The 21,733-nt window shown below is 38.7% G+C and overlaps 2 protein-coding genes across 4 annotated transcripts in view; both read left to right on the plus strand.

The window, feature by feature from the left end:
• The first annotated feature begins 1,038 nt into the window (after positions 1–1,038).
• LOC126810131 (40S ribosomal protein S2) lies at positions 1,039–6,185 on the plus strand. Its single transcript, XM_050535121.2, has 5 exons — positions 1,039–1,317; positions 3,044–3,154; positions 4,311–4,484; positions 5,021–5,180; positions 5,969–6,185. Exons 1-5 carry the CDS (start codon positions 1,063–1,065, stop codon positions 6,130–6,132), a joined length of 864 nt encoding a protein of 287 aa, XP_050391078.1. The 5' UTR covers positions 1,039–1,062; the 3' UTR covers positions 6,133–6,185.
• Positions 6,186–9,592: 3,407 nt separating this feature from the next.
• Positions 9,593–21,733, plus strand: part of LOC126810045 (protein transport protein Sec24A) — a 33,290-nt gene continuing 21,149 nt past the window's right edge. For 2 of the 3 annotated variants that reach the window (XM_050534979.2, XM_050534980.2), the window contains exons 1-8: positions 9,593–9,892; positions 10,781–11,581; positions 13,423–13,524; positions 16,912–17,004; positions 17,839–17,957; positions 18,310–18,519; positions 19,768–19,892; positions 21,022–21,124. In XM_050534979.2, coding sequence (XP_050390936.1) covers positions 9,769–9,892; positions 10,781–11,581; positions 13,423–13,524; positions 16,912–17,004; positions 17,839–17,957; positions 18,310–18,519; positions 19,768–19,892; positions 21,022–21,124 — 1,677 coding nt within the window. In that variant the 5' untranslated portion in view covers positions 9,593–9,768. The remainder of the gene's footprint in view (positions 9,893–10,780; positions 11,582–13,422; positions 13,525–16,911; positions 17,005–17,838; positions 17,958–18,309; positions 18,520–19,767; positions 19,893–21,021; positions 21,125–21,733) is intronic. The other variant, XM_050534982.2, reaches the window with a different exon arrangement.

Consider the following 21,733-nt stretch of genomic DNA (forward strand, 5'->3'; position numbering starts at 1 on the left):
AGCAGTGGGAGGAAATCGGAGGACCCGGAGAAAACCCACGAGATTGGAAAGGCGACCATACTTCTTGTCACGTACAACCGGGGAATCGAAACCACGCCAGTTGACTCAATGGCAGACCTTATGATACAGCTCCCACCCGCCCCACCCCACCCCACCCCCTGCGTTCTAGATATGGATGTATTTAAGAAAAGGTACTTTACAATCGACAACTGTTTCACGATTTTTTTTTTTTAAAAAAAAGATAAGAATGATACATACTAGTAGTTGCTTGATCAATATTTCTCTTATGGTTCGGAGGTAAACCGAAAAAAAAACCCCAACATTACTGTAAAAACAGTTATTTAGTTAGTCTGAATCCTGGAGTATTGGGCGACTTGTCTCCCTTGATAAAATCCGGAAGTCGGTCTCTTCTAAAAATAATCACGTAAGTGGAAAGGTGGATTACACGTTGTCCCCTCAAAAATCTGTAAAAATCTGAGCCATCCCCAAATAAATAATAAAAGCCATGTAATAAATGTATTATAATATGGTTGGTTTATGTTTCCCTTGAATTATTTCAATTATAATTGGAATAATTTACGCTTTTCTTCAAATTTTACTTGAAATAAATGGTCACTTATTCATTTGGTTCAAGTTTATGATAATCGAAATTACGAGACTGCTCTTTGCCTAATCGAACAGTTCTTTTTGAAATAATAAAGTATGTAACAGATAATATTTGGTGAAATTGATGGTAAATGCGTGTACAGGTCCCCAAGGCCATGGCGATGTGGTTAACCGGCTACGCTTTTACTTAGTTGTAGTTGTATGCAACAGTGAGTTACTGAGCAGGTTTGGGTCGCCTCTGCCTGTCAATCGAAGGTTTTGTTTTCTAACTCAACTAGCTTCTATATTCTAAAGAACCCTACGTGCAATATTTGAAATCGGTTCTTTTACCCCCCCCCCTCCCTCGTTCTCACATGGCATGTATTAGTATAGAATCCTGTCGAAAATATGACCTTTTTGGAAATTAATTGAGATGCCAGATGGCTTATTGTTTTCCTTTATTTTTGTTTTGTAGCAATGGCGGACGCAGCCCCAGCAGCAGCAGCACCAGCCGGTGGTCCAGCAGGCGGAGATCGTGGTCGAGGTGGATTCCGTGGAGGATTTGGTTCAGGAGGTAGAGGTCGCGGTCGTGGCCGTGGAAGGGGTCGTGGTAGAGGTCGGGGAGCTAAAGAAGATAAAGAATGGTTGCCATCCACAAAACTAGGACGTCTTGTAAAAGATTTAAAAATCAAGAATTTGGAGGAGATTTACCTCTTTTCACTTCCCATCAAGGTTTGTACTTATCTCCCCTTATAATGAAGTTATCCTTTGTGCACGGAAAAGATCCCTCAACTGTGGAGTTTAAAATAAGAGCATGCCGTAGCTCCACTTTCCTTCTAAAATTTCCCTAATGTCGTAATGACATATGCCGATGGAAGTAATCCTTAGTGCACATAAGATCCCTTAACATTTGGAATTTGAAAAACCCGAAAGAGCATGCTGTGGCTCCAATTTCTTTTTAAAAATTTCTCTAATGTAGCTCCACTTTCCTTCCAAATTTTCCTTAAATTTGTCTTAACATGTCAGTCTTCATTAGCATTGTCTAGACAGAAAAATAGGGTGCTGTACCCCATTTCATTGCATTTTCACTAAGTTTAATTTAATTCATGATCGACTGGGTTTATTAGGTAATCATTCAAGATGATGAGAGCTTTGATTTAGTCATTTGTTTTATAAATGATACACCTCCGGCTGACTGAATTGAATGATTAACTACTAGAAATTCGTTGGGAGGGGGGGTATGGCACGGCACGGCACGGCACGCTGTATCATAAGATCTGTCATTAAGTCAATTAGGGGTGATGATTTTCCGTTTCAGAAAATAGCAAATTCCGTTTTAAGTATTTTTAATTCCGTTATTTTCCGTTTCAGAGCTGACCATATTTCGTTTTTTCGAGATAAAATGTTATTTTATGAATAAATGAATAAAACATCTTAAAATGCCTTTTATTACAAAATGGATCATTTTAAACCAATGATAACAAATGTTGAATTGTGAATGACTTGTAATGTTCAATGACTAGTTATTCTTTAAACCTGTTTCCCGAATTAAATAACAGAAAATTACATCTCGTGAGCTCGTTTCATCTTTTTAGCAGACGAAGCCATTTTTCTCAGCTGCTAGGTGTAGTCGCGATTTATCCAGACATCTTCGTAGTTACTACCGTTTCTTCGAGAATAAGGGATGGATTCACAAGGCTACGGTATATTTCTGATGTCACGTGGTTAATGCGGATAAACACGAGTCACGAGCCCGGCAGTAAAATAAGAAGTAAATGAAACGATTTTTACTTTTATGAAGTGACAGAAGTTTTTTTTAAGACAATGTTTAATTCAAGTTAAACTACAGAGTAATTTTATAATGGGATACATGAAAGACGGGTTTTCGTTTCGATTAAAATTATGATTCCTAAATGATGAAATGAAAGTAGCGAAATACTAAAATAGACAGTAACAAAACCACGCGATATCATTCAATATTTCCGATTTTTATGAATAAAAAGATGAAATACTTGGATAACTGCAAAATTATTTTGAGTTTGTGTTTAGTATCAGCAAAATATCGGCTTTTCCGTCTTTTTCCGTGTGAGATTTCAAATTCCGTTATGAGTGGACAATTCCGCGATTTCCGCGTTGTTTCCGCGATCACGGAAAATCATCACCCCTAGTCAATTGGCGTGGTTTCGATTTCCCAGTTGTATGTGACAAGGAGTAAGATCGCCTGTCAGCCTCTTAGATTTTCTTTGGATCCTCAGGTTTCCTCCCACTGCTAAAGACCCCTATGCCCAAGCGAATTATTGAAATAAAATTGAACTATGTGTTAGTCCCAAATGAACAAATTTGGGTCAAGTGGATGTTAAACCCCATTTCTCGCTCTGAACTATGTCCCAAAATGACCTAGTCTCTCTCATAATTGGAGATATATCAATTATACAGTAGTCATTTGTTTTTATTACAGGAGTTCGAAATCATTGATTTATTCTTGCCTCCAGGAACATTAAAGGACGAAGTTTTAAAGATTCTACCTGTACAGAAACAAACTAAAGCTGGTCAGAGAACCAGATTCAAGGTAAATCAAATATTTTAATACCTTCAAGGCAGTGGTGGTTCTCAACCTTTTTTGCTAACGTCACACCTTGAAACACATGAAAAATAGGGGCATACCTGGCTAAATATATATGAAAAATATTTGAATTTTTTGCTAAATAAAAACATAAGTCAGACAGAATACATCCGTAGACAGAGAGTATAGTCATAGACACATAGAATGACTCAAACTAAATAAAGAAAAACACAGCTATGAACTTATCATTGGACACCAGTGAATACTCACATGGGATCACTTGGTCATAGACTCAAACTAAATAAAGAAAAACACAGCTATGAACTTATCATTGGACACAAGTGAATACTCACTTGGGATCACTTGGTTTTTACCATTTTCTTAGTGTGCCGTTTAAAATTTCGCAGCACACTGGTTGCGAATCACTGGCTTATGGGAAGAAGCGGTCTCTCAGTAATACGCTGCCTCGCTAACAAGGTCTTGGGTTTGCTCCAGATGTTGGCCGAGAAAGTTCATCAGGACTTTCTGGCATGGTTTCCCCTTATCAATGATGCTGAACGGAGAGCCGGACAAGGAATGAACAGTGTCTTATTGTTCGGATGGATGAAAAACTTAGTGCCCATGTACAAATTGTAGTGCAAAAGTGCATGTAAAAAAGAATCCTTGAAAGTTAGAAATTAAAATAAGAGAAGTTGTAGTGCCACTGTCCGTGCAAAATTTCCCTCATAGAACACTGTATACATTCCCTATTTTCTAAATGACTTGGGGGGGGGGGGGGGCAAATGGTTAACATGTCTCAATGTCTGTCATTGAGTCAAGTCGCGTGGTTTCGATTCCCTGCTTGTACGTGACTATCAGTAGGGTTGCCTGTCCAACCTTGTGGGTTTTCTCCGGGTCTTCTGATTTCCTCCAACTGCTAAAGACTCCTACGCGCAAGCAAATTATTGAAATAAAATTGAACCATATGTTAGTCCCAAAATGACAAAGTTTGTGTCAAGTGGACGTTAAACTGGTTATAAATGAAAGCTTGTTAACTGCAAGTATCCATTCTAATTGAAGGGAGATAACCAGTAATTGATACTGAAGAAATTGTGTCTTTATGATGAGCTTAGTTTCACAGTAACTCCCTGGTCAAAAATTACATTTTCTTTTTAATTTACAGGCTATCGTTGCCGTTGGAGATTCAAGTGGACATGTTGGTTTGGGTGTAAAATGCTCAAAGGAAGTTGCCACAGCTATTCGTGGTGCCATCATTGCCGCTAAGCTATCAATTGTTCCCATCAGACGAGGTTACTGGGGTAACAAGATCGGTAAACCACACACAGTACCCTGCAAGGTATGTATAAAGTTTCAACCACTCCTCTTATAACGGTCGGGGATCACGTGGCTAAGTGGGTAAGATGCTGGCTCGCTAGCCTGGAGGTCGGGTGTTCGATCCCTGCATTGGCTGCGAAAGTTCATCCAGAAAGTTCATCCAGATTTTTCGGCGTGGTTAACCCTTGTCAGTGATGCAGGACGGAGGGCCTGGCAAGGATAGTTGTCTAGTCGTTTGGATGGGACAAAAAACCGATATTCATGTATACATTGGTGTGCATGTAAAAGATCCCTTGGCAGTTGTAATTCGATATAGGAGTAGGCCATAGTGACGCTGTCCGGACAAAATTCCCCTCATAGAATACTGTATGGCGTGAAGTAATTTGACAGCAAGAACTGTCAGCTCTATTTAAATCTTAGAGCAATAACTCCACTCAGAAGTAATTTGACTGCAATTTTCAACATATTCCCTTTTCATTAACAATTTTTAAACTATTATAGTTAGAACTGAAAGGCTTATAGTGTTTTGTAACGCGATATATTTTTTATAACTTACAGCTAACAGGTAGATGTGGTAGTGTACTAGTAAGATTGATTCCAGCCCCTAGAGGAACTGGTATCGTCAGTGCTCCTGTTCCCAGAAAGTTATTAACAATGGCCGGTATTGATGATTGCTACACCTCTTGTAAAGGTGCCACTTCCACCATCGGAAATTTTGGTAAGTTGATAGTGAGATGGTTTTGTTCCGAAAATATTCAATCGATATGGTCGCCATCTTACTGTGATTGTTGCTGTTCTAGGCTAATAATAGAATGCGGCCAAGTCCGATGGACCCACAGAAATTTTATGTAGTGTTTGGTAACCTTGGTCTTTAGTATTAAAAAGAATAAGATGGACCGGTTTCCTCTTGTAATGGGGGGGGGAGGGAGGGATGGCCGAATGGTTAGCGTGGTTTCAATTCCCCGGCTGTATGACAAGAGATCAGTGTTTAGTCTTTGGATGGACTAGAAAACTAAGATACAGTTTATTAAATGATATTGTGTGTAAAAGAGTAGGCCCTTGGGTTTCCTCCCACCGCTAAAGACCCCTACGTGCAAGCAATTTATTGAAATAAAACTGAACCACACGTTAGTCCCAAAATGACCGAGTTTGTGTCTAGTGGATGTTAAAACCCATTTCTCTCTCTCCCCCCCCACCTTCATGCATTATTCCATTGTGAAATAAAAAACTTTTTTTCCCACAAAAACACTGGTTGGATTCAACTATCATAATATTGTTAATAGATGGGATGAAAAACCGCAGTCCTGTGTATACATTGGTGTGCACGTAAAAGATCCCTTGGCAGTTAGAATTCGATATAAGAGTAGGTCATAGTGCCTCTGCCCGGGCAATATTTCCCTCATAGCACACTGTATGGCATATGCCTGTCTTCATTAGCCCAGTCGGATTAGAACAGTAGGATGTTAAACCCCATTTCATTTCAATTTCATGATCTTTTCATTTCAGCCAAAGCAACCTTCTTTGCCATTATCAAGACATACAAATTCTTGAGCCCGGACATGTGGAAGGACAGTGTTCTAACCAAGGAACCGTTCCAAGAGTTCTCAGATCATCTCCACAAGCACCATCAACCAGTCAGGGTGCAGAAACAGGAACAGAAAGTTTATTAAATTAACAGATGACTTTCTGATACAAAATACAAAATAAAAAAAAATTAAATGTTGATGTAGTTTTGTTTTCTTAAGAAGTAATTTGTAAACATATTGTAGGCCTACAACAAACTGATTGAAACACAGATCCTATTTCGTTTCATTTTTTAAAGTTCAAAATTTTGTTTTAAAAGGAACTGGAAGAGTTATCATTTGACCTGTTCTGGATGATGTGAGGGATACCCACAGTTCCAAGTACCATACACCAAGAACTCCACGTAACCACAACATTGGCTAATCCCTTACATCATCTAGAACGCTGGTTATATAACAACTCTTCTGAACCTAGTGTAGTAAAGACAAGTAAAACGAAATTTTGAACTATAAAAAATGAAACGAAATTGAAGACCCCCCCCCCCTCCTCCCCCGCGCTATTGTCTGAGTAAAATTTCCCTAAAACACTATGCACCACATAAGCCTGTCTAAAGAAGCTCAGTTGGAACTGTTAGGGAGATAACAGAAACGGAGGCATGTTGGAAAAATATCTCAGACTGTTTGAAGTCGAGAACAGTGGAAGGTTTCCAGGCCAAGTGGACCTCAAATTGCAAACATTTCTACAGAAAGAGCAATTGAGAAGCTGAAAAAACCCTGGATACCTCAAAACAGTTAATTTTGGGAGGCAAATCATGCACAAATGGAGTAAGATACTAATTTTGTTCAGTCCTCTTGGCTGAACATTTGACAATTCTGCTCACATAATCTCTAATAGGGATTGGCAGCACTTGGAAATGACTATTTGGTGATCTGAACAGGAAAGTCTCTAGTTTTTATACGCCCACATAGAAATGTGATCGTATATTGTCGTCGCCCCTGTTCGTCGGTCATTGTGGACGCTTAGAGGCTAAAGTTAATATCTGATTGACTTTAAATTGATACATAGTGTTTAAGGTCATGAGACGAAGAAGCCTTTTGATTTTCAGCGATTTCTGATAATTGTTGCCAGAGTTGTGGCCCTTGATCACTTCAAAAAATCTTGCGGCCAAAGTTAACATCCGATTGACTTTAAATTCATACAGTGTTTAAGGTCTTGAGACGAAGAAGCATTTTGTTTTTCAGCGATTTCCGATAATTGCTGACAGAGTTATGGCCCTTGATCACTTCAAAAAATCTTGTGAACTCTCTAGAGGCTAAAGTTAATACTCGATTGACTTTTTTAAGGTCGGAGATGAAGAAGTCTTGATTTTCAACGATTTCCGATAATTACTGTCAGAGTTATGGCCCTTGATCACTTCAAAAAATCTTGTGGAAGCTCTAGAGGCTAAAGTTAATATCCGATTGACTTTAAATTTATACACAGTGCTTATGGTTATGAGACGAAGAAGCCAATTGATATTCAGCGATTTCTGATAATTACTGCCATAGTTATGGCTCTTGATCACTTTGAAAAATCTTGTGGTCAAAGTTAATATCCGTTTGACTTCAAATTTATACACAGAGTTTAAGGTCTTGAAACGAACAATTTTGATCAGCTAAATCCACGATATTAAATATTTCGTATACTAAACGTCAGCATGGCCCAAACAAATTCTAATGATTTTCTGATAATTACTTAATGAGTAGTTACTCTTAATCGGATTTTAGTGAACTATAAATGTTTCATTACCAAAAAAAAAAAAGTAAAAATACGCGACAACTCTTGTTGACTGCCCTGACAATTTAGCTGCTGTGGGCGTATCTTTCATTGCCTGGCAATCTATCTTTTAACTTTTTAGTGTGCATGTAAAATATCCCATGACAGTTTGAATATGAGTAGGCCATAGTGCCACCGCACATGCAAAATTCTCCTCATATCACGGGACGTCAAGTATTGCGAGCCAACGTCTTACTCACCGGGTCACCGTGGATCCCTGATTTCCACTGCGGCATTGGAACTATCCAGGGGCGCCGCAACGTCCAAGGGGCGGAGGGGGGGTGTCTCTCCCCCGGTTGAGGGAGGTCCGTCCTCCCCCGAGAAAAGTTTTGAAAATCGGGTGCAGAAACGATGATATCGACGTCTTCTGGCAGGCTACTAGTTAAAACCTATCAGGTCAAAATACAACCCAGATCACTGGAATCAATAACCAAAAATATCGAATCCTGTTCTTGTACAATTTCATTATATTCAAAATTATAAAATCTTATCATGACATATAGTAGTACGGCAAAATATACTTAACAGAGGTAGGCCTATATCAGGCGTGGGTCCAAGGGGGGGGGGCACCCGGCGCACGCCCCTTCAGGCGAACAATTTGCGGGAAAGGAGAACAAAAATACTTAAAAATGGTAGTGATCCCCGTCGTAATTTACTCCGAAACGAGCCGGTTGGTGACTTGGTTGATTGCCCGACAGTCCGCCCATCGAGGGCCGGGCTTCGCACTCCCAAGTGGGGGCAGCACGCCCCCCCCCTTCTGAAAATCCTGGATCCGCCCCTGTATAATTTACACCTTATGTGATCTAGCAATGAGCTCTATAACTATCTTGTATAAATCTATTTCGTCAATACGATTTTTATGAATAGAAGCAAACTGTGCGAACCCACACTGAAGTCTCCACTCACTAACTGGAGACGAACCTAAGCAACCAATGTTGTAAAAATCGGGGAAGAGTTGAAGCGAGAAGGATGGTCAGACAATAAAATAAAACCAAGTAGTATACGAACAATCCAAACCATTAGACAAAATTCGTAGTCCTAAAAAAACGGTATCAGCAAATAGATTGTTCACCGTGTAACAGGTGGTAACAGGTGTCCGGAAGAGTAAGCTTCACTGCCTGGCGCCACACCCTCCATAGCTGCATCCGAACAATTAGATAAAAACGTTGGTAAAATAGCGTATTATATGGCCAATGGACTTTCTGTATGCAAAATGCACATGACGAACAGTGTTAACGTGTCAATTAAATATATCCAGAATAACAGCTGAAAGAGACATACTATACATGTATACTAATCAAGTCAATATGACGACCATAATTTAATAAAGGTTAATTCAAATTGCTGGCGCTGCAGTACGAAAAACATTTTAAAGGACATTCAGCAAAAAAAGTAAGGGCAGCGGTACAATTACCTCGTGCTTTTGGGGACAGGGGCGCATTTGCACCCATAGCCCCGCCGTTCCGGTGCCTCTTATAGAGTGGCTGGAACTTTCAACACCAGATATGAACTTATAATGTCATGGGACAGATTGTCTACTTTCAATTTGTGTTTTAGTTTCATAAGGTTGTTGGCTATATGGTCGCGAAGGACAGCTGACTTGTTCCATTTAATTTTGATCATGCACATTAAATATTGAAGTTCGGTAGGGACATGATTAATATTCTATAATGATTTCCTCCGAAAAAGTAAAAATGAAATTACCGGTGCTTTCCTGTAAAAATTACCTCCCTTAATTTTGCCACGTTGAGGTGTGTTGCGCATGACAAAATGTTACAAGGTACATCCGGTTTTATACCGTGTACAACGCAAAGACAGCCAACAATATGATTTTGGCGTAGCATTTTAATTGTTTCATTCATAATTAACCAGAAAAAAGGACATATTTTTAAAAGATTTTATTATTGTGATCAGAACAGTTAGTATTTCGAAGTAAGATCAATGATATTTAAGTGATATAGACAGATATGGCGGATCACAGACAGCCAAATCCAACGACATTTGGATCTAATTTTCAACAATATCGACCCCCTCCTGGCCCACAAACGGGAGGTTCCGGTCCTCCCCAACAATGGATACAACAGAATCAAGGTATATACAAATATAGGATACATATTTTATACTAAATTAAATATTAGGTTTGATAAATTGATATTATAGCGGCAGGAGAGAGAGACAAAAGATCAAGAAGACAATTAAGATGATAATAATGATATAGCAGATAGTGACTGACAGTATGATCTTCATATTATGTCTGGGAAATCACCTGTTGCTTGCTGTAGGCATTGTATGATAACATCTTTCGTAACGTCTTCGATCGATTTAAATTATTTTGGGTAATCACTTGTTGCTTGCTGTAGGCATGGAATGATGATAACATCTTTCGAGGCACCTTCGATCTATTTAAATTATGAAGCTAAAAAGTTACTGCATCATACGTGTACGTGGAAATGTTCTGCTAGTGAAGATGGGCTTACGCCATACAGTGTGCTATGAGGGAAAATGTGTGAGCGTGTGAATCTTCCTGGTTAGCGAGCCAGCATCTGACCCACTGAGCCACAAGTTATCGTACATTAGAAATGATAACATTACTCGGTTGCCATTTGGCAGATGGGTAGCCGTTTGATTGTATTAGAGCACCATGATCCATGATGGTACAGACAATAAGAAACAATCAGCCTGTTATTGCACGATAATTATCAAACATTTTCTCAAAACAATGATAGACCTACACAACTGTAGAAATATCTGTGATCGGTCTACTGTATAATTTAAGGTAACCTAGTGGTTCAGGAATGGAAGCTATGCAAAGAATGGGCCTTCGCCGGTTTAAACTCTCTCCTGGTTGTCAGCCCTGAGACAACACCATAACATGAAAGCGGATACATGTACCATATTAAATCTTGTCCATTTTGTGGGTTTTTTTTGAGACCAAAGCAGATCTTAAAAGTCTAATTGCAATCTTGTTGTGTTTTTCAGGTCCGGGAAAAATGACCGCTAATTCTTATGGACCTCCAGGACAGTTTCAGACTCCGCCTATGGGTGGCCCTCCACGTCCTGGTCTACCCCCACCAGGTGGAGTAATGCCCCAAAACTTTAATCAGCCTCCCACAAACATGGGCATGGGGCAGCCTGGAACCTTGAATGGACATTCACAAGGAAACTTTATGCCAAATAGTCCACCACGTGGTGTTATGAATGGTCCAAGTGGAACACCACCTCCAGCCATTCCCACATCGATGGGCCAACCAGGAACGCAATCCAACTTTTCTAATTCAGGAATGCCACCACAAACAATGGGGCAGAGACCTCAAATGGGTCCTGGTGCACACCCCAATCAACAGAGAATGCCACCTCTTACAAATTCATTGCCAAGAATGCCCCCTTCAATGGGACAATCGACTGGATTCCCTCCAACCTCAATGGGACAAAGGATGCAACCGCCTCAGGTTGGTCAAACTCCTTCTCCTCAAATGGGACATGGACCACCTCCAATGCAAGGAATGCCACCTTCATCAATGGCACAAGGAATGCCACCTTCTTCAATGGCACAAGGCATGTCTCCTCATCCTGGGAATAACCAAGGGATGCCACCTCAAGTGGGAATGCCCCAAGTGATGGGAAGAGGAATGCCACCAGTATCATCATATGGTCAAGCTCCACCACAGACAAGACCTCCAGTTTCTAATAATATTGGAGCACCTCCATCATCTTTTGGTTCCCAGCAACCGCCTGGTCCACCATCCATGATAAATAATACAACAGCATTAGGATCGAGTGGTAAGCTTTTAGATATAATTGCCAGAGTCATATATAAAGAGAGGCTGGTCATCAAGTGCTACCATGGTAACCATTTTCTTACCCAATCTGTAAGTTTGAGAGAGAGAGAGAGAAATGGGGTTTAACGTCCACTCGACACAAGCTATGTCATTTCGGGACTAACATATGGTTTAATTTTATTTCAATAATTTGGTTGCATGTAGGGGTCTTTAGCAGTGGGATGAAACCGGAGGAAACCCACGAAGTTGAACAGGCGACCCTATTCCTTGACAAGTACAACCAGGAAATCGAAACCACGCCAGTTGACTCAATGACAGGCCTTATGATCCAGCGTGCACAGCAAACCATTCAGCCACTGCTAAAGACCCCTACACGTAATCGAATTATTGAAATAAAATTAAACCATATGTTAGTCTTAAATGACCTAGTTTGTGTCGAGCGGACATTAAACCCCATTTCTCTTTCTCTCTAGTGTGAACTGTGTAAGAATTTGTGATTACATGTACATAGTCCTAGGATTAGACGAAAAAGCCATTCAGGTACTCCTGGTTGTACGTGACAATGAGTAGGGTGGCCTGTCCAACCTCGTAGGTTTTCTCCCGGTCCTCCGGTTGCCTCCCACTGCTAAAGACCCCTGCACGTAATCAAATTATTGAAATAAAATTAAACCATATGTTAGTCCCAAAATGACCTAGTTTGTGTCGAGTGGACGTTAAACCCCATTTCCCTCTCTCTCTCTCCCCATTCGGGTACTCAATGTCATTTGAGGTACTAGAGGATCAGTCTCTCTTTATACATGGTTCTCGATGTAACAACAAATAACGACATAAATCATGTGTGTCGCTTGTATTTTTAATTGAGCATGATTGGCCGCTTTAAGCATGCTTCCTTTTAATACATTCATTTGCTGGCTATACATGTATATCATTTTTTTCAGTTTGAAGGTGGTTTGTTAAATTTTATCACTTAATATATTTGCTATATTTTATTTTTACACGTTTTTTACACCTTTGAATTCCAGTGGCTCGATTTCTAGTTGAAAAACCCACAATATGAGCCAATGTGTGAACAGGGCCCCATTTTTTGTTCCATCTGAATGACTATACATTGTCCCTAGCCAGGCCCTTGGTCCTGCACCACTGACAAGAAGCACCACACCAGATATACCTCTGAATTAGGAGGCTAATGTCTTACTCACTGAGCCTGTGGTAACTGATTAAATGGCTCGATGGATGTGCTAAATATATTTGTTTTTGTTTTCATGCACAACATACATTTTCATGTAGTATGGTAGGCCTACATTATTTCAACTTGCATAAATTAATTATATGGTTTATTTTACATTTTACCTGGTCAAGCCTGGAAATAAGGCACCTGTCACAGACAATGTCAGGCACAGATTCGGGATTTGTCAGGCACTAAACCTCTGGTGCCTGTCATTTTGTCTGGCACTGATTTATCTTTTTTATTGATATTATTAATACATGTCCGGCACTAAGTTGAAAATGTCAGGTACCTATTTCATTAGTGCCTGACATTTTTTCAGGTACATCTAAAACCGTTATTTCTAGGACTGTACATCATTTTCATCTCAAAGACAGACCAAATTAAAACTTACAATATTCATAAATACCTATTCTGATGATTCGTTTTCTTTACAGTTTGTTTAAAAATGATTTTTTTTTTTGTGTGTGTGTGTCAGATATAGGCCTACTTGTACAGTCAATCGCGGTGTTGAAACTGTTATTAATAGTATTTCTTTTTGTTTTTCTGTCAGATTTATTATACCAGTCGATCGTGAGAATAAATATTAATAGTATTTTATTTACTCTGTGTTCTAGATCGACCTAATGAATTACCAGTTCCTTATCATGGTCAAGCTCAGTATTCCCATCAAATAGGGTCATCCATGCATCTTTCCCCTGGCGTAACTCCCGGATCAGGTTAGATAACTCTTCCTATCTTTACCCATCTCATTTCTCTTTAGTTATTACACAGCAGATAACTTGTCTTCTATATATTACAGTTTGTGTAGTCGACTTTCGTTTTTGTATTTGTAAAACAAAGATTCTGTGACTTCCTTCAAGCTGTTTATTGAGGATATAGTAGTGTCTTTAGATTAGTTATTTTTAGAATTTGAATATTTTTCTATCAATTAACAAGTTTCTTAACAAGTTTCTTAATTAACAAGGTTCTGTTCTTCATTAATACAATCTACATGTCCTGATTCTAACATCAGAGCAGTCATTGGTCAACATTTTGTTATAAAAATGGCAGATAAAATGTTCATATGCAGTCATTGTTTTTTTTAAGGCGCTTGATCAAGCTTGAGTGCTATTGAGCCCGTTAATCCTTATCGAGTAGAGAATTTTATTTGTGAGTACTGGACAGATGAAAATCAGTCTCCATTATTTCAATATTTTATATCATTAACAAAAGTGACAGTGTAATTGCATATATACGTCTTAGACTGAAGTTCTGGCTATAAACATGTAGACTCTAAATCTACTACTCTAAGGTGGGGCCTCGGTGGTTCAGTAACACCTTTGCTCGCTAACCTGTGATTCCCTTGTTGACAGAAAGTTCATCAGTGGTGCAGGGACAGCGTATAGTCTGTCGGATGAGACAGAAACCTAAGGTCCTGTGTACACATTGGAGTGCACGTCAAGGACTTTTGACAGTTAGAATTCGATATAGCAAATTTTCTCTCATAGCACACTGTATGGCATATGCTTGTCTTCATTAGCCCAGTTGATGCAGAAAAGTAGGACATTAAACCACATTTCATTTCTTTATTATGAATGAAAGTAATATCTCGTTATTATGATTTATAACTCTCCTTGGTTACCAAATTACTCTCCTTGGTAAGCCTTGGTTACCAAATTACTCTCCTTGGTTACCAAATTACTCTCCTTGGTTACCAAATTACTCTCCTTGGTTACCAAATTACTCGCCTTGATCAGACTGGGAGAACATTTTTGAGGGAGCAATTTTGGACTTCTGCAAATTAAGAAGTGGGTGGGGACTTTTTTCAGCTCATCAATGAAATATAGAAAAACAATGACTACGTATGGATCATGTTTATATATTCATTCATTTAGATCTTCCGAATAATTTCTCTCGTTCATGTAGGTGGTGCAGGTTGTCCTTGGCCCAATTTTGATGGATGATTTTTCTGCACAATTTCAAGTCCACGATTCAAACCTTATCTAATTTTTCCACGGCTTAATTCATGCTGCTCAAATTGATTATTTAACATTTGATAAGAAAACAATCAAAGTAACACCAGTAGATAATCGGCGGACTGTTTACCACTCGGCATCGTATTGTACGCAAAATTTGACTATAGAGAAGTTGGGTCTGGTTTTATGCCCATTTGATGGACACCCGTCTGCACTGAGCCTCCTGACTATAAATGTTTTACCAAATAAGTTATATATCTTCAGATCTGTTTGACAAGGCTAAATGTATATTTCTTCAAGGTCACAAGATGTAAACAGGGTTAGGGCATGTGATTATTTCCGAGGATTGTGAATTAGGATATGGTAAGGTCATGGGTAAGGGTTAGCGCTAGCTCCGTTTACATCTCGTAATTACATGTATTGATAGGTGACAAGATCTTGTTAATATCGTCCGATGCCAATTGTTGTGAAATTTTTAATTCATCTTCTTAACACGTGTCTTTGTAAATACCATTTTTGAACTGATATTCAACCTGCACAAAATTATTGTTTGTATTGAATTCAAAATCCTTTAATTGCCGATCAGCGTATTTAAAAACGAAGCGAGCATAGAGTATTAACTGTAAATAGCCATATCTTTGCACTTTGCTCATTATGCATGTCACAGTTTTATGTTTTAAAGTTTTTGTAATTCATTGACATTTCATTTTGAATAATTCCTAGCACTAATCATTGACCCAGCTTTAATATGTGGAACCCCTCCTGCTAAGATATTAATTTATTTTGAATAATTCTTAGCACTATTCATTGACCCAGCTTTAATATGTGGAACCCCTCCTGCTAGAGTATTAATTTATTTTTGCTTTGAAAAGTATGCATGTTTTGTATTTCTTTCAAATAAAATGTTTCTGAATGAAAATCGAATGATATGGGCTAATATTGATTGGCCTATTCATTTCAATATTGCTTTTAGACACCAATGGTCTAAATCTATTTGTTAAGGCCAGCTCAATTTTTGTCAAGGTCGCTGAGATGTGAATAAGGTTAGGGCACATGATTGTTGGCTAGATGTTAAGTTAGGGTCAGGATAAGTATTGGGGCTAGGTCCAGGGTTAGGGTTAGGGTTTGGATTAGTACTAGGGTTTCGATTCCCCGATTGTACGTGACAAGGAGTAGGGTCGTCTGTCCAACCTTGTGGGTTTTCTCCGGGTTCTCCAGTTTCCTCCCACTGCTAAAGAACTCTACAGGCAAGCGAATTAACGAAATAAAATTGAACCATATGTTAGTCCCAAAATAACTTAGTTTGTGTCGAGTGGACCTTAAACCCCATTTCTCTCTCTCTCTCTCTCTCTCTCTCTCTCTCTCTCTGTAAAATAACAGAAAGGTACTGTAACAAACAATATTGAAATACATCCCATTTTTATTTTGAAAAGATAACTTTTAAAAGTTGATATTTTTGTAATGAAAAATTGATTTTTCTGGATGTTAATATTTTATCATAAATCTTAAAGTTTATACAACTGGTGTAAAATCAATATCCACCTTGTATGACAGGTTTTTAAATATTGAGTTTATGGCTACCACATAACATATGAAGTGATTAGATACAATTATACATTATCTTTATCGGTACATGTACACATGTATATCCGATATAAAACATACAGACTTTTCAAAAAGGGGGGGGGTAGCGTCCACTTAATACAAACTAGGTCCTGCCCATTTCGGGACTAACATGGTTCAATTTTATTTCAATAAATCGCTTGCGCGTAGAAGTATTTAGCAGTGGGAGGAAACGAGAGGACCCGGAGAAAACCAACAAGGTTGAACAGGCAACCCTACATTGTCACGATCAACCGGAGAATCGAAACCACACCAATTGACTCAATGACATACCTTTTGATTGAATGTGCATGCGCTAATCATTCGACCATCCAACCCCCCACCCCCCGGGAATTTTCAAAATATTTTTTTTTAAATATTACTTTATTATTCTGTTGACTGACTTATATATTCATAATCGATTATACTTGATAATGATAAGAGAATACATTTCTGGAAACGTTGTGCTATATGGGTATAAACCAGTGATTGTTTTCCATATAAATTGTTGTGTTTTTTATTTATTCTTGTTTAATGTTTTTCCAGGACCACCATCTAACAAATCATCTCGAGCAGCAACACCAGTTAGTGGACAAACGTACGATGCTTTAGAGGGACAGTTTACACCAAATAAACAGGGTGAGTTCAATCAATCATTTACACTGATAAAATATGTCAAAAAGGTTCCACTTAAACATACATTATGTAAGAGCTAAATCTGCCTATTGCAGGTCTTTATTTTGGCTTCAGATGTTATAGAAATTATTAATTAGACCTAAATTTACACAACAAGACCCACAGATAGCTTGGATACAGTTTGGATTTAAACAGTTAAAATTAAATCAATAAATGGCGGACCAAGCTAATGTCACTACCGGAAACTGGTGATAAAAGACCTGGTAAGCGAGGCTACCATAGCCATTGAGCATGTTGTTTGATAATCGAGAATACGTGGGTGGAGTTATCATCTGTCAATCAAATGATCGCCAATTCTCATTGACGGTGCAGATACAATTGATGCCTATTTGTAGTACAAACTTCCAACAGTGACAATTCCATTCAGAACAAAGTAATTTGACTGAAAATTTCAACATTTTCTTTTTTTATCATCTATTTTTAAATTATTATAACAAAAATGGCCAACTCTTTATAAACTCTTGACTGATGTATCCTTAACTAGTATGGCTCTGATTTACAAACCAGAAGTCCAGGGTTTAGTTGTGGTGTTCAGGTTGTCCAAAAAAATTTCTCTGGACTTTTTACCATTATTTCCCCCCTGTCTGACAAATTTGTACGGGGCAAAATGACAAGACACCTGAGGGGTGTTTAAGAGTGGCAATTAGTTACTGAAGCAACAAAAAAAAAATAAAAGAAAAAAATGGTTTATAAATTCTCAAAGGAATGTATCATACACACCTTGAGTATATATATAACATTAATAATTTATCATATTTACTTTTTGTTTGTTTTCAGGTGGTCCATCCCCTCCACAAGGTTATAATCCTTCCCCTCTTGCTAGTCAGCCTCCCATTGGTCAAGATATGGGTCAAAGGTCAACAGGAATAACTGGAAGAAGACAGTATCCACAAGGAGTAGGTTTTATTTACAGAAAATATTTTACTAATAAGAGTTGACCAATCATTGGGGGGTTTGATGGCCGAATGGTTAGTGTGTGCGTGCGTGCTGTATCAGAAGGTCTGTCATTGAGTCAACTGGCGGGTTTTGATTCTCCGGTTGTACGTGACAAAAAGTAGGGTTGCTTGTTCAACCTCATGGGTTTTCTCCAGGTCCTCTGGCTTCCTCCCACTGCTAAAGACCCCTACGCGCAAGCGAATTATAGAAATAAAATTGAACCATATGTTAGTCCCGAAATGACCGAGTTTGTGTGGAATGGATGTTAAACCCCATTTCTCTCTCTCTCTATTGATGTTTTTGTTATTTCAGGCTGGAAAAGAAAGTCAAATAGCGCCAAATTATCCTGGTAGTTACGGGAATAAAGCAGGAGATCAAATGTATCAAGCTCCTTCTGGGATACCTCCCTACGGTAACCTGCAGTCACCTGCGATGCCACAAACGTTACCAGCACCAAACTCTGGTTATTCAAACCCTAACCCTGATCATTTAACTTCTAATTTTAATAAACTGGGATTAAACGTAAGTTATTCTTCAATCTGATTAAAATACCGATCTATATTGCGTTTCGTTATTTTTATACTTTCGATGGCCTACACTACATGCAACTTTTGACCTATGATGTCAGACATTTGATTAACATATCAGCATTGGATTACCCACAGTTCCTTGCAAAACATGCCTAAAGCTCGCCGTAACAGACTGTATCATTGGCTAATCCAGAACATGTCAATGATAACAACTCTTCCAGATCCTAGTGTAGTAAGACAAGTAAAACAAAATTTTCAACTATAAAAACGAAACGAAATAGGATCCGTGTTTTAACCAGATTGGTTCTTCTTATTCAACATGGAAAGCTCTTCCAAAATTTGGGGATCACGTGGCTAAGTGGGTAAGACGCTAGCTCGCTAGCCTGGAGGTCGGGTGTTCGATCCCTGCATTGGCCGAGAAAGTTCATCCAGATTTTCCGGCGTGGTTCTCCCTTGTCAGTGATGCAGGACGGAGGGGCTGACAAGGAAAGCTGTCTAGTCGTTCGGATGGGACGGAAAACCGAGGTCCCGTGTACACATTGGAGTGCACGTAAAAGATCCCTTGGCAGTTGGAATTCGATATAAGAGTAGGCCGTAGTGCCGCTGCCCGGGCAAAATTTCCCTCATAGCACACTGTATGGCGTATACCCGTCTTCATTAGCCCAGGTTAGGAGCAGAGCAGTAGGACGTTAAACTCCATTTCATTTCATTTCTCTTCCAAAATTTGGGGGCTGACAAGAAGAAATTTGTGTTGTTATTCGGATGGGACAAAAAAAGAAGAGGTCCCCTTTTGTACATATTGGGCTGTCTCTCTATCTTATCACCATAGGTAAATAAGATAACGAAATGAAATACCTTGAACATGTTTAATAGTATTGGTTTCAAATTATTGACAGCCTTCAACATGATTTTTTCTTCATAGAAATTAGAAACAAATATCATGTTTTGGAACAGGCCTGTTTTAAAATGTTGAGGGACTTCAAAGATAATGAATGGTGTGTCTTTCGCAAAAATAAGAAACAGATATATTGTTTTGGAACAGATTTCTTAACATTGTTATAGATAGACTGCTGTGATTGGTTATAGATAGACTGCTGTGATTGGCTATAGATAGACTGCTGTGATTGGTTATAGATAGACTGCTGTGATTGGTTGGATACACAATTATTTAAACTCTGCAATCCAGTAAGTGTATTTGGTTGAATCAATACTAATTCTTTCAATATTTTGTGTGTTTCAGGAAAGCCCCCAGAATCAGACGGCAGTGAATCTGTTGAACGAACGGCATCTTATCCACCATGAAGGTTTAGAAACAGTAAAACCAAATTTACAACACGATTTTAAAAAAGTACATTGTAACCCCGAGTAAGTATTGACAGTCGGTTACAAGGAAACAATCTGATTACAATACAGATCTATATTTCGTTTCGTTTTCTTTTTATACTTTCGATGGTCTCCACTACATGAAGATCTGACCGGTTATAGTGGAAGGTAGCGTCAGGGGTCGTACGAACAGCTTTTGACCCTTTGATATCAGACATTTGATTAACCAATCACCATTGATGTTTCTATTGGAATAACCACTGTTCCGTGCATCGCACGCCAAGAACTCGCTGCAACAGACCGTTTTATTGGCTAATCCTTCACATCAACAAGAACACAGCTTATGTTACAACTCTTCCAGATCCTAGTGTGGTAAAGACAAGTAAAATGAAATTTTGAACTATAAAGAACGAAACGAAATAGGATCTGTGTTTTAATCAGATTGTTTAGGAAATGTTCCCTTTTTGCGTGATTGCGTAAGGCTTACTTACCCAAAGGTCCTTGGTTCAATCCCAGTGTTGGCCAAGAAATTTCTTCCGAGTATCTTGTGTTGTGTTGTGTTGTTTTGGCAGAAGTTTCTGTATTTAATGTTTAGATAATCAGTGTTGGGTTTATAACTGTTTAAAATTGTTTCTAGAGCCGTGTTGAGTAATTAATTAGCCTGTGAAACTAAACAGTTATAAACCCAACACTCAGTATCTAATCTAGACAGACCAATTTAAACTACGTGACAGTAGAAACCCAATAATTTTCTATGATTCTCAACAGATTTGAACAGTTTTCCAACAATGGTTTGAGGGGGGGTTGGATGGCTGAATGGTTATCATAAGGTCTGTCATTGAGTCAACTGACGTGGTTTCGATTCCCCTGTTGTACGTGACAAGGATTAGGGTCGTCAGTCCAACCCTGTGGGTTTTCTCTGGGTCCTCCGGTTCCTCCCACTGCTAAAGACCCCTTTTCGCAAGCGAATTATTGAAATAAAATTGAACCATATGTTTGTCGCAAAATGACCTGGTTTGTTTCAAGTGGAGTCTCTCTCTCTCTCTCTCTCTCTCTCTGTCCTTGGGTTTGAAATGTAAACTAAATTTATTTTTATGATTTCCCTGTAATAATAGTTCTCAGAAATGTAAATAGTTGGTTGAAATGAGACTTGTAATGTTTTTATTTTCAGTGTGTTTCGGTGTACATTAAACGCGATGCCTCAGACATCTACATTATTGAATAAGGCACGGCTACCATTAGGAATCCTTATTCATCCCTTTAAGGACCTTTCCGTAAGTGAATTATTATGTATTTCGTTTCTTTTTAATGTCACAAGGTATAAAGATAAAGCTTTGAATGTTTAAACTTTTCTGTGTAAACTTTGTTACTTTGGTTGTAATTAATGTTTATTTTATTAGTAGTTTGAATAGTTGAGTATTTGTTAGTGTTAAAGTCTATTCAATGTCATGATTTTAATGAAACAAGATTTTGAATTGTGGTTAATGTATATTGTCGTCACTCCTGTCTGTCTGTTTGGCATCCAGGGGGGTTGGGTGGCCGAATGGTTAGCACGTGGGCACTGTATCATAAGGTCTGTCATTAAGTCAACTGGCGTTGTTTCGATTCCCCAGTTGTACGTGACAAGGAGTAGAGTCGCCTGTCCAACCTCGTAGTTTTTCTCTGGGCCCTCTGGTTTCTTCCCACTGCTAAAGACCCCTACGTGCAAGCAACGAATTATTGAAATAAAATTGAAATGACCTAGTTTGTGTCGAGGGGATATTAAACCCCATTTCTCTCTCTCTCTCTCTCTCTCTCTCTCTGAGCTCCCTCTCTCTCTCTCTCTGTTTGTCATCCACAATAACTTTTGGGTTAAAATTATCAACTGATTTACTTGAAATTTA

Source organism: Patella vulgata, chromosome 2, assembly GCF_932274485.2.
Source record: "Patella vulgata chromosome 2, xgPatVulg1.2, whole genome shotgun sequence".
Lineage (NCBI taxonomy): Eukaryota > Metazoa > Mollusca > Gastropoda > Patellidae > Patella > Patella vulgata.